The sequence below is a fragment of the Engystomops pustulosus genome, chromosome 10, assembly GCF_040894005.1.
Source record: "Engystomops pustulosus chromosome 10, aEngPut4.maternal, whole genome shotgun sequence".
NCBI classification, from domain to species: Eukaryota; Metazoa; Chordata; class Amphibia; order Anura; family Leptodactylidae; genus Engystomops; species Engystomops pustulosus.
In genome coordinates, this window is record NC_092420.1 from 78580835 (window position 1) to 78593462 (window position 12628).

General features: G+C 43.0%; 1 protein-coding gene across 3 annotated transcripts in view; it reads left to right on the top strand.

Moving 5' to 3' along the window:
- The window catches only part of ASTN1 (astrotactin 1), a 352438-nt gene that overhangs the window by 332948 nt on the left and 6862 nt on the right, over positions 1-12628 (top strand). For 2 of the 3 annotated variants that reach the window (XM_072128438.1, XM_072128436.1), the window contains 5 exons: positions 722-993; positions 3331-3464; positions 7187-7350; positions 9174-9309; positions 9851-9951. In XM_072128438.1, coding sequence (XP_071984539.1) covers positions 722-993; positions 3331-3464; positions 7187-7350; positions 9174-9309; positions 9851-9951 — 807 coding nt within the window. The remainder of the gene's footprint in view (positions 1-721; positions 994-3330; positions 3465-7186; positions 7351-9173; positions 9310-9850; positions 9952-12628) is intronic. The other variant, XM_072128437.1, reaches the window with a different exon arrangement.

A 12628-nucleotide genomic window follows, 5' to 3' on the forward strand; every position in this document is an offset into this window, starting at 1 on the left:
TCACAGCTTATCTCCTCCTTCTCCCTGTACAATGACCTCTATATAGATAACACTGACCCATCATTACATAACTACTGACAATAGATGATGTCACCGCTTATCTCCTCCCCCTCCCTGTACAATGACCTCTATATAGATAACACTGACCCATCATTACATCACTACTGACAATAGATGATGTCACAGCTTATCTCCTCCCCTCCCTGTACAATGTCCTCTATATAGATAACACTGACCCATCATTACATCACTACTGACAATAGATGATGTCACAGCTTATCTCCTCCCCCTCCCTGTATAATAACCTCTATATAGATAACACTGACCCATCATTACATCACTACTGACAATAGATGATGTCACAGCTCATCTCCTCCCCCTCCCTGTACAATGATCTCTATATAGATAACACTGACCCATCATTACATAACTACTGACAATAGATGATGTCACAGCTTATCTCCTCCCCCATGGCCCTTAATGAGCCTACTGTAAAGCATACCCCTTATATGCCATTAACAGAGTATATAACATTATCTGGCAAGATGGAAGCCCCCATAATCATGCGCAGAAGCAATGCCAAAAAGTTTCTACAAACTACAAGGCAGACTTTTCACAATCTCAGCTACGCCACAAAATTTCTTAATGGATGAGTTTTAAAACCCTCCTTTCCAAAAAAGAAGACCCTAGAATTAACGTTTTCTCTCTTTCTATTTCACAGGAAATACACCATCTGATGAGTCCGAGGAAAGAGAGAGAGAACCAAAAGTACTAACCTTTCCCGAGTACATCAACAGTCTTCTCGATACAGGCACCCGGCGGCTCATTCAAGGGTTGCGCATGGAGTGTCAAAGTCGTGGACGATGCTCCTCTTATTGCCAGCTGTGCCATGTTACTTCTAGTCCAGATGCTCCACCTGAACCTGTTCTTCTAGAAGTCACAAAGGCAGTCCCAATATATGAACTAGTCACAAACAACAATGTTACCCAGCAGGTAAGACCTTCTATTACTATGAATATATCTGTGCCTAAAACACAGTGCCCCTACAGGATAGGAGGTGTTAATACAAAGAAAAGTTGTAAACAATTTTTTTACCACTGTGAGAGGGATATCGATATGTTAGCCTCTCACCATATACTAGAGGATTATACTACAGTAATAAGACTTGGAGAAGAAGTATTTCAGTAATGGGTCCCATTTGTAGGTATAAACGTATGAACGCATTTTTGTATATACAGTAACATTAAGTTTAGTTTTAAGTCTGGGATGAATCTTATTCATGACCTTGGTACAACCTCAAATATACTGAATCTTCTCAGAACTAACTTCATATTTATGATAAAGAATAATTTACGCCTCTGAGTTCCTCTCGATGCCAGCACAAGGCTTGTAGCTCACATCTCGCATTAGAGCATCATCTTTAGATATATAAACCTAAGATTGTTATATAGGAAATGTTTAGAGAAAACTACTGTATAGGACCAGGATTGACCAGCCATATTGAAGGCAATTGTTCTCATGGCATGTTGTAATGTCCTACATCAACCTGATATAGAAGCTTAATGGGTTATTCCAGTTAGAATGGAGGAGAACCTGCTGATTCGTGTGGGTCCAACAGATGAAACCATCATTTGATCACAAAACCGGGGTCCCATGTAGCCTCAATCACACAGCACAGCCTATACATTTACTGCCAGACATAGCTGTCCCATAGAGAATGTAGTAGGGTGGAGAACATGTGTGACTATTGGTAGAAGGCCAACATTCTCATGAATGGTGGAGGTCTCAACAGTCAGGCAACCACTTATTAGCTAGTTATCCTTATCCTTCCTTTCAATATAATTGGAATACTCCTTAGAAGGACAGAGTCTCTTGAAGGTTTGTGCCCTTTGGGCAGTCGCTTTGTGCACAGTGTCCCGGACTCTGTGTTCTTCTTCTTCTCTCCTCTTGAGGAGTAATGGACTACCTAAAATGGAAAGATATGAATATTTATTTCTATTAATATTTCTCTTTAATTGTTACAAAGGGGTTTTTATCTATCTAGACAACTATTAGGGTTAAGCAGGTTTCCTATCAATACAACACATTAGGGGTAGGTAGGCACATAACCAGGGTGAGTTGTGCCAGGGCCACTTTTCTTATGGGGCCCAAAATGTGTCTCTTCCTCATACGTGGGGACCAGTATCATAAGCAATATATTATATTTGGTGGGTCTGAAAAAGAATGATTTCGGGGCCCGACGGCTTATAACTGACTTTGATAAAAGTTTTGGGTTTCGGGACATAATCCTATGTGCCAAATTCTGATCACATCATGTATACAATCCACTATCTCTTGGGACTCTCAGACTCTTTGCCTATTATTGGTTGTCCTTTGTATACCCTCCTTGTCCTGTACCCGCGAGGGGTCCATTAACTTTGGAGCAACTTTGGACCCTTCGTAATACAAACTCTTGGTGGGATTTTCATACATGTGGTATTTCTGGTCCTAGTTGTTACATAATAAACTACCGAACCACACTTGTTGTCTCTAAGTCATTCAAGTTCATTAAATGAGAGATAAAGAGGGTCTTAAGCATTTATTGCATATGGCGCACAGAATGTACATTTCATTTTGTAAATTTCTTTGGGTTATACTGGCCTATATCAAATGCCCTCTATACTGCATTACCTGCATAAACCCCATAAACAATAATTGTGGTATAGCATATTGGCTTTGTTAAATACATTGGACAATATGAACCCAAAGATTTGGCTCGACTGATTGACCCTTTACCAGGTCATCCCAGCTATCAAAAGAAGAGTCAACAGTAGAGTTTGTGTGAGATAAAGATCCTACAGTCCCATTTACAGGACATCTGGTACCAGGATGAAGGATTGTAAACCAAGCACACTGACATACTGGTGTGCGCCCCCTCTGGCAGGATCTGCTCTTCTTTTAGCTTCTTATGCCCTGGTTTTTACCAAAAAAGGCTTTAATAATTATGCAAATGAGCCTGAGGGCACCAGGTTCCATTAACATATATGGAGCCCAAAGCCCTTCGGACTAATTTGCATAATTATGAAAGCCTTTTTTTGTAAAAAAAAAACAAAAAACAAAGGTATAGGAAGCTATCCTGATGGTGGATGTCCTTTAAGCTCTACTCTTCTACTTGGCAAATCTAAGTGTAAATCTAAGTCTTAGGCTTGATGATGACTAGCCTCTAATTTCCGCATGTTATGTTGCCTTTGTGTCTTGTGTTTTGCTGTTGGGGGTCAGTGCTCAGCCGTGTGTCTGTCTCTCTGTTACTGCAGGATTCTGTGCTCAGCTGTCTGTCTGTCTGTCTCTCAGTTGCTGCAGGAGGCCGTGCTCAGCTCTCTCTGGTGCTCGGGTCGTGGTGACGTGATTGAGGACTGGTGTCGATGTGACTCCACAGCCTTCGGCGTTGATGGACTTCCGACATGCGCCCCTCTACCACAACCAGTGTAAGCTTCACCGTTCTAAACTTTCTTCTTCAATTGTGCTCATTGCCTTTTATTTACTGTGTCACATATACATTGGGGAGACGCATTACCGGTAAGTCTTCTCCACCAGTTATCTGGCAGTAGGGGCACATGTATCTCCTTTACCCTTTTCTGGGTTCTTTAACTCACAAACCACTGTGTTGGGGCTGAGAGCGCGTGGGATTTAGATTGGGCAGAGGGTGGTCAGGGGTGTGAACACCCTGCCCACCAGGTTTATTATCGTCTCCGCCGGAAAACCACTGGAGACTATAGAAAAAAACTCAGTTCCCAGTTCAGTACTGGTCTACATGTCCAAACTGGTGGAGTTTGAGCTTTCAACCTCTTAGGGCGCTGGAGCACCAACAGTGGGAAATTTTAAGACTGGCGTTGAAAACTTTTATTTACTTTTTGCATATTTTGCTTCTTTTCACATATTTTACTAACCCACAGATATGGTTAAACCCTCAAAACTAATAAGCAAATGGTCAATTGATATTCAAAAAGATCCAACCATTTTATTAACCTGCATCAGTTTTCTGGTGGATTTTGGACGTTCTTTTCAGAGCAAACTGCTGGCACAGGTATTTTATAAAGTGTTGCGGTTACACTATATCCAACGTGACACAAATTTTCTGAACTGAAGGGGGCGTTCCAGTGCGCCACATTTATAATGCAGAGTCCAACATAATTGTGTTGCATGCAGATTTATGCAGAACTTGCATCACAATTCCTGAATCTAGCGCTCCCTGCACACTACACAGGCAAACTGCACCTAGTTTGCACTTTTTTTGATAAAAGTGGGCCAATGTGGCACATTTACTTACCTGGTCCCTGCGCAATCCCCGAGGAGCGTTGTCCGCTGGAATCCACATCTACCGCGATTCATGAAGATCTTGCACCTGAGTTCCTGCCCGTGTCGCTTCCCCGATCAGGTCCGCCAGAGTTCACCATCTTCCTCCCTGTGCATGTAAGTGCATGGTTTGCGACACAAGTTGCTTTGTTAAATCCCGTGCGTAGTCTGAATACGGCGGATCGTCCGATGGCCCACCCCCCAATTTGTCGCGTGAAAGCCGCCACCGATCACGTGTGCCAAAAACCGCTTTCTAAATGCGTACATACATTACCCCTAGCCCCCCCTGCTGTCTATCATGCATTCTGCAGGCCAGGCATCAGGTTCCCATCATAGCTAGAGAGTCAATTTGTCCATATTTATTGCTGACTGCTGTATCCTCCCTTGTCCCTCCGCCATCACCTTTCACAGATCACTGTCATCCTCAGTGCCGGCTCCCGCTGCTGGAGAGTCTCAGTTCTTGTCTCCCTAACAGGATATTGTTTGTAGCTGTCTCATCTTTTATATGATGCAATAAAACATATTTTATTGATAATTATGTTTCCACAGTTCCCAGTCTCATGTTCTGTTTCACACATCTCTGAGCTTTGTGGGATATGAGTAATAATTTTCTTTTTATTAAGTTATGGATCGCAGCTCACTAAACCAATTTTGCAAGGCGCGTGCTGCGCCCCTACCCTCTGTATGTTTCATGTGCTATAAAGCTCTATAATCAGATCTATAGGGTTGTGCCAGCGATTCATAAGCTCAAATCATTACAAATATGGTAAGTCTATAAAAATCTATCAAGGATCAAGTAATGTAGGAAATCTGTTATGCTGTATGTCAGGCCATGCTGAGACCTCTGGTTTATCATGTAACAACTAATATAATAGTTGAGTGCATTGGCATTACCATATAGTATTTGTATATTGTGTATTTCAAAGATCCCAAAACTGTACACTGCACTGCAAATGGGGCACATAGTTGCAGGAAGTCCAGCTACACAGTGAACGGATTGTGGCGCATCGGCGCCGGCATGCACGCGACGGAAATCAGGGGGCGTGGTCGACAAAAATCCCGACGGATTCGTGTATTTTTTAAAAACAATGTGTCGCTTGACGCACACTTACCTGCACCCAGCAACGGATGGTGAACTCCAGTGAACTCCGACGGACTTCAGCGCAGCAGCTAAACCTGGTGGACATCGGGCGCACGATCTTAGTGAATCGGCGGAAGACCCGAATCCTCGACGGAGAACGCGGCGCTGGATCGCGACAGGACCTTGTAAGTAAATGTGCCCCATTGTGTGTGTGGGAGGCTGTACAACAAAATTGATATATACTTACCTTTTCCTACGCTCCCTGCGTCCTGCCGATGCCGTGCTCCGGTGTGTTTACAGGCACATTTGGCTCCAACAACATCTGCCCGCTATGAACACCGCTCTGTCCCTTGCTCCAGTGCCTGATACACTTCGAAACTAATGGTGTATTAGGCGCTGGTACAGGGCATGGGTGGGCGTGCCAGTCGAACTGAGGGTGTTAGAGCTGAGTGTACCCGCTTCTGTAAACAAACATGGACATGACGCCTACAGAAGGCGGCATGGGAAACCAGGAGCACCAGTATACATTTATTTTTTTGTACAGCGCCCCCACTCAGGCCACTTATATATTTTTAAACATACTGGGACAACTCCTTTAACTAAGCAATGGACACATCTGTTAAGGATTCAAGTCATAAAAACATACTGCCCTACTCCTGAACTACAGTATAATCTGTAAGTGCTATATTCAGTTCAGAGGTTTAATATGACTTCAAACCCGGGAACCTTTAACGCAAAAAAAAAAACTTTTTACATAAATTATCCATAACAATAATCTATGAATGCTCATCAAGTGATTCAGCTTTTCTGCTACTTAATGTTGTGCTGTCTGCAGACTCTCCGTGTTTCTTAGTTCACATGTGTGAGCACTGATGAATAGGAGAAGTTACAGTAGCATGAGTATGAGCCCCTCTTCCTTTGTCTGTCAGTGAGGACGGACTGTGAGAGAAAGACTATGGGAGACACCATGAGGATGGGCGGAAGAAGTGAGAGAGAGAAAGTTGTATATATATGCAGAGTGCAGCATGGTGAGAACATGGAAAGACTGAAGCTCTCAAAGGAGGCAAAGAGACAGATACATCTTCATGCAGAGATTTCTAATGAAGACATTAATTGAAATGGGGCCAACCCCTTTATAACGGACGCTGCTCGGAAACTGATCACTGCCACCATTAGGTTCTTGGGTACAACAATAGAAGTCACAATAATGGTGCCTATGCTCTGCATCAACTTACATGGTTAATAGTCAATAGTACCAACATCAAGACTTTTGGAAATACATGTTCTAATATAGCCCACCATGTATGTAAAAGGCTCTCTTCATGCCCCCTGCCCAGCACCATTAGGTAATGATACATCATGTAATGAGCTACAAATGCTCAAATACCCCTTTTAGGACTTCTTAAAGTCTCCTTAGTCCATCAGGTACACCAGTTTTATTTCTTATAAAGCCAAGTTGATGAAGAGGACGTAAGACATTTATTTATTATAAAATCTTCACTGTCAATAGAAAGGGAACACCGACAAGTTGTCACCTACTGCTTAGGAGTGGAAGGGCAACTTAGTAGGGACAGCTCGGGGATCTATAGCTCTAGAGATCGCTGTTCGTGTCTCTTTCCTGACAGTAGCTTTTCACTAAGTTGGTGGAAGCAACATTATTAACTTTCTGGCCTTTGGACCCCTATTAATCATTAAATGATGGTATAGTCCTAGCTGGTAGATAGTACACACTTAGTAACATATTTCAGGACCCTCTTGTTGTCCCCCCTACAGGTTACATCTGTCTATGCTGCAGGAGCCCAGCAGTTCCCTCCTGGTGCTCGAGTGGGTGCATTATGAATCCCCCATCGGGGCGCGGATAGTCGACTATCTCATCAGTCAGGAGAAGGTTACTGACAAACTGGACCATTCCAAAATGGAAGCAGGTAACAATGATGGTGAGAAGAGACTCCTCCAAAATAAATGTGTATTTGTTAATAGATTTGTGTGATAGCACGTTTGGCCAATGCAGTAAAAATTTGTGGACTGCAGCATCCAATAAGCATAGTAATTGATTTTAAATTAGCATGTGCGGGATTGTAGTCTACAGGCTTCTAAGCAGTGGTGGCACCACTATTTCTCGATTAGTAGATGATCTGAAGGGCCATGGAAATGCGTGATATGTCCTCTCTTACTTTTTCCTCTTAGAGACACACATTCAGATACTTTTTTGAACCTTTGTATGTTTTCTGAATTTAGCCTGACAAGTGTACTGCCTGCATGCCTCAATACTTTATTGGTTTCATGAGAAATTAGGGGTTTCTATCCAGTCATTTGCAACATCAAAGGGTGGCTGGCACTTGGCTTTCTATCCAATCCTTACCCATCTCCTTTCATTCTTGTACGCAGACATGGATAGCCAAGAGCTTTAGGCAGTGATGTAGTGGCTGGCACGTGGCTTTCCATCCCATCCTTACCCATCTCCTTTCATTCTTGTACCTAGACAAGGATAGGGAAGAGATTTAGGCAGTGATGCAGGGCCTGACACTTGGCTTTCTATCCCATCCTTACCCATCTCCTTTCATTCTTGTGCCCAGACAAGGATAAGGAAGAGCTTTAGGCAGTGATGCAGGGCCTGACACTTGGCTTTCTATCTCATCCCTTACCCATTCTCTTGCATGGGCCTAGACATGAATGGGGAAGGGTCGTAGGCGGTGATGTTGGCAGGACACGAGGTAGAGAGATGCAGCCATGTGCTGATCAGTCCCTCCTACTATAGAGAAGCTTGGCATGTGGAAAAGCATTGAAATAGCTCTCTAAATGAGCAGACATGTCTTGAAATATTGGGCTCAACAGGTCAGATCTGTTCAACCCTCCTTAAAGGACATTGACCACCAGGATCAAGGACTGTAAACCGAGCACAATGACATACTGGTGTCTGCTCCCTCTGGCAGGACCTGCTCTTCTTTTACCTTCTTTTGACCAGTTTTTAGCAAAAAAAAAGGCTTTAAAAATTATGCAAATGAGCCTGAGGAGCTCCAGTGTCTACAAAGGTGTTAATGGAGCCTGGACCCCATAAGAGCATAGGAAGCTTTAAGAACAATGGCTCCTCAATACTCGTGGTAGATTTCCTTTGACTATCATATATGTTGAATATAAAAGTAGGATAGGGAAGATCAAGGGAAGGATCAAATAACAGGTTAAAAGACATCTACCACCAGGATGCAGGAAAGTAAGCTAAGCACATTTACATGCTGATGTGTGCCCCCTCTGGCAAGATCAGCTCTTCTTTAAGCTTCTTATGTCCTGTTTTTTTAGGAAAAACAAGGCTTTAAAAACTATCCAATGAGCCCGAAGGGCTCCGGGCTCCATAGATATTAATGGAGCCCTGAGCCCCTCGGGCTCATTTGCATAATTTTAAAAGCCTTTAAAAAAAAATAGGACATTAGAAACTAAAAGAAGACCGGACCCTGCCAATGGGGGAACACACACCTGTATGTCAGTGTGCTTGGTTTACAATCCTTCATGCTGGTGGTAGATGTCCTTTAAGTTTCCCAATTATGCGGAAACTATCCAATTAAAATTTTCAATTCCCAGATAACCCCTATGTTTTGTTTCATATCTGATAATTACAGATGCAGATTCTGATTATTTGAGTATTTTGCTTTCCTTTATGCTTGTACTGATGTATTGTACTTGTGTTCTTTGTTGTATTTGTTGTTACTTTATCACAATGATTCGGCATTTCTTCCCCCCTCCCTATATTTTTCATGATCACCAGAGACTGTTCTAAGTTTCGTGGAAGATGTCATCTCAGGAGCGAAATCTCCTTGTGTGATGCCGGCCCAAGTACCCGACAAACATTCCTCGGTTATATCGATCGTGGTGCGCTGCCTGGAGTCTGACACTTCTTACACGTGAGAGCCACCCTCCGCTGCTCCATACTGTTATTTGATTATGGGGGATATAATGGAGTCAGACTCTGCCGGTTAAAGTGCTCTGATTCTATTTTCATTTAAATTGACCATCTTTAACATTAGTAAAGTGAATCAGTGAAGTGAATTATTATGGAGCATTGTGGGAAAAAAAGGTTAATAGACTTTGCTATTAATAGTCCTCGTATTATTTAACAGGTGACATGCTGTTGCCTTAGGAGTTATGGGCCTGTTAATAACCCCAGTTTGGTAAATTAATCTTTTCATATTACTCCCATTTAATCATCTTTGGTAATATCTATTCAAGTTGAGGTCTTAGTTTGACCAAAGTATGATAAGCTTTGTGCCGTGCCTCAGGGTTCCGCTCTTTAAATTGTAGCAGGTAATATAATTTGCCGTCTTCATCTTAGACAGGTTCTGGAGCTTAACCCCTTAACCCCTCTTATTCCCTGTCTTAAGAAATTTTGCAGCATGACTTTGTCATTGATCAAAATAACACAGTGTTGTCTCCTGGTTTGACTAGGTTCACATTATGGGGAGTAGATAACACAGGTCGGAGATCTGAGCCGACTCATGTGACTGTGCGGATGCCCTGTCCAGAGGTGGATGATGTAAAGTCTCAAGGTAAAGGTTATGTAGTGTCTGACAAAAGGGGTATAAATACAAAGAACAAATAGCTGTCATGCTCTGGAAGTCCCTACTGGAAATTGCTTAAAGGGAACCTGTCATCAGCAATTGTAGCTACACTGATGCAGAATCTGTGTAATCCCTGAGCTCCCTGAATCTTGTTTAATCCCTGAGCTGAGTGGTTTTGCTGAAAAAACAATTATAAAATTCAGGACCTTGAGAAAGCTGAGTTTCATGCTGCTTGCCGTTCATAAACATATTGGGGCACATTTATTTACTCCGTTGCGATCACCGAGGTGCGTTGTCTGACGAGGATTCCGGTCTGCCGCGATTCACTAAGATTGTGCGTCCAATTTCCTGCATGTGTCACTTCTCTGCTGAGGTCCGCCGGAGTTCACCTTCTTCTTCCTGGTGCATGTAAGTGCATGGCTTTCGACACAATTTTGAATGTTAAATCCTGCGCATTGTCCATATCTGACGGCCCGCCCCCCGATTTGTGGCGCGCGAAAGCCGGTGCCGATGCGCCAAAATCCTTTCGACTACGACAAAAAGCCCTTCTATATGCGGCATACATCGGAAATCGTCGGATATTCCGCCTATAGTGCAGTCAGCGGACCCTCAGTAAATGAGCCCCATTACTCGGAGCTGTCTGCAATGTCCAGACAGGACTAATCAACCTGAGCTGGATGACTTACAGCAGCAGGGGGATGGTGCTGCGATTGATTACTTCTGCAAAACCACTCAGCTCAGGGATTAAACAAGATATGTTTCTGCATCAGTGTAGCTACAACATTCTCAAGGTATGTTTGCTTCATAATGCATCAAATCAAATGGAAGGTTTCCTTTAATGAATAAGTATAACTCATAATATGAAGCTGAATTGTGAGTTTTCTCTGATGTAGATGCTTCCTTCACATACTGTAGAATTTTTTATGTCAGCGCCAATCTATAGTCAAGTATACAAAAAAAAAAAATCTACCTGGTTATTTGACCAAATTCCATGTTTTGCCATTTGGGTTTGTTATGGCTGAAGACATCTACCCACACTGGTGGGTCGTCTGTGCAAAACCAGACTGGTACCGTCACCCCAGGAAGGGTTATTTTGCGTTAACCCAAGAATAGACCAGTTGGGAACACTAATTGTGGGGTTGGGTTTATTTTATCCTTTTGCTAGAAGATATCACCCAAAGCGCTGTCCTCTGTCTGTTTTTTGTTTGTACGCAGTGGCCCCCATTGACTACCATGAGAGAGAAGGGTTTGGTATTTAAACATTTGAGTAATACTTTTTTCTAGAGTGATGTACAAGAACCAAGAGTACAGCCATAGCTGATGCTAAGGTTTCCATCACACTCCAGGCTCTGAACCTACAATGACCTCATTGTAAGTGGTGTATTGCAGTGTTTGGGGGCCATGCTAAAGATTCCCCTAAGTTATGCCGCCGACTTTACACCTTTCCATGACTACTATATTCGAAGATATAGCTGAATTATAGGTGGTCTTTTGATTTCTTTAGTCGAAAAACTTGGTGTTCAGGGGAAAAACTGCTTGAAAAAATAAACTTGTACTTACCTCCATGATCCCTCCACGGCCACCCAGCCCCATATGTCAGCGCCTGCTAAGTTGCTGCAAATTGTGTTGGGTTGGCGTTGCCGACCACCAGCCGTTTTCAGCCCAACTTTCATGGCCCTGTAAGCAAACAGGGGCACGGCTGGAGAGAAGACAACATGGGACATCGGGAGAGACTGTAAAGGTAAGTACAAATTTATTTTTCTAAGCAGTTCCCCCTTACCACTTATCTATTTTTCACTGGAACTTGGACAACCCCTTTAAGCTTATTACTCTGGTTCTTTTATGTCTGTCTTCTTTGTACAAGGATAGAGAAGAAGTTTAGATGTTTACTTAGAACGATGATAAACTTTCTCCTGCTTTGTGCATATTTCATAAGGAAATGCTCCGCGTTGTAAATAAATTAATAGGTAGAAGATATAAAAAGACAAAAAAAAAAACATCTAAAATGCATCACAAAATATAAAATAACCTTAAGAAGTAAAATGCTGATAGATGTTATAGCGAGATTAACTCTGGTCCCCAGGAGGGATTCAGTAGCCCAAATCCTCCTCCTCTGTACTTCCCTGTAACGGAGATCTGGATTATATAAAGTAGTCAAAAATTAATGTAACACAAAGTCAAATGTTTTTGACTGTTCACGCGAGGCTTCTTAGAGTTGGTGCCTTATATTCTCACTGAGACTTTTAAATATTAACTTTATTGCATTGTGGTCTGTTCCCCGGCTTTTAGGAAGTGCATATTCCTGTTCCCTTCATCATGGCATTGTTAGAGGGTGGAGATTAGTTGTCATCTCTTGCTACATAATGGGGGTCATTTACTAAGGGCCCGATTCGCGTTTTCCCGACGTGTTACCCGAATATTTCCGATTTGCCCCGGGATTGTGGCGCATCGGCGCCGGCATGCGCGCAACGGAAATCGGGGGGGCGTGGCCGAACGAAAACTCGACGTATTCGGAAAAACCGCCGCATTTAAAAACCGAAAAAGTGTCGCTTGCGAAGCGCTTACCTTCACCTGGTCCGAGGTGGTGCATTCCGGCGCGTTGAGATGACTTTCAGCGCAGCAGCGCCACCTGGTGGACGGCGGAGGAACTACCTTCATAAATCCC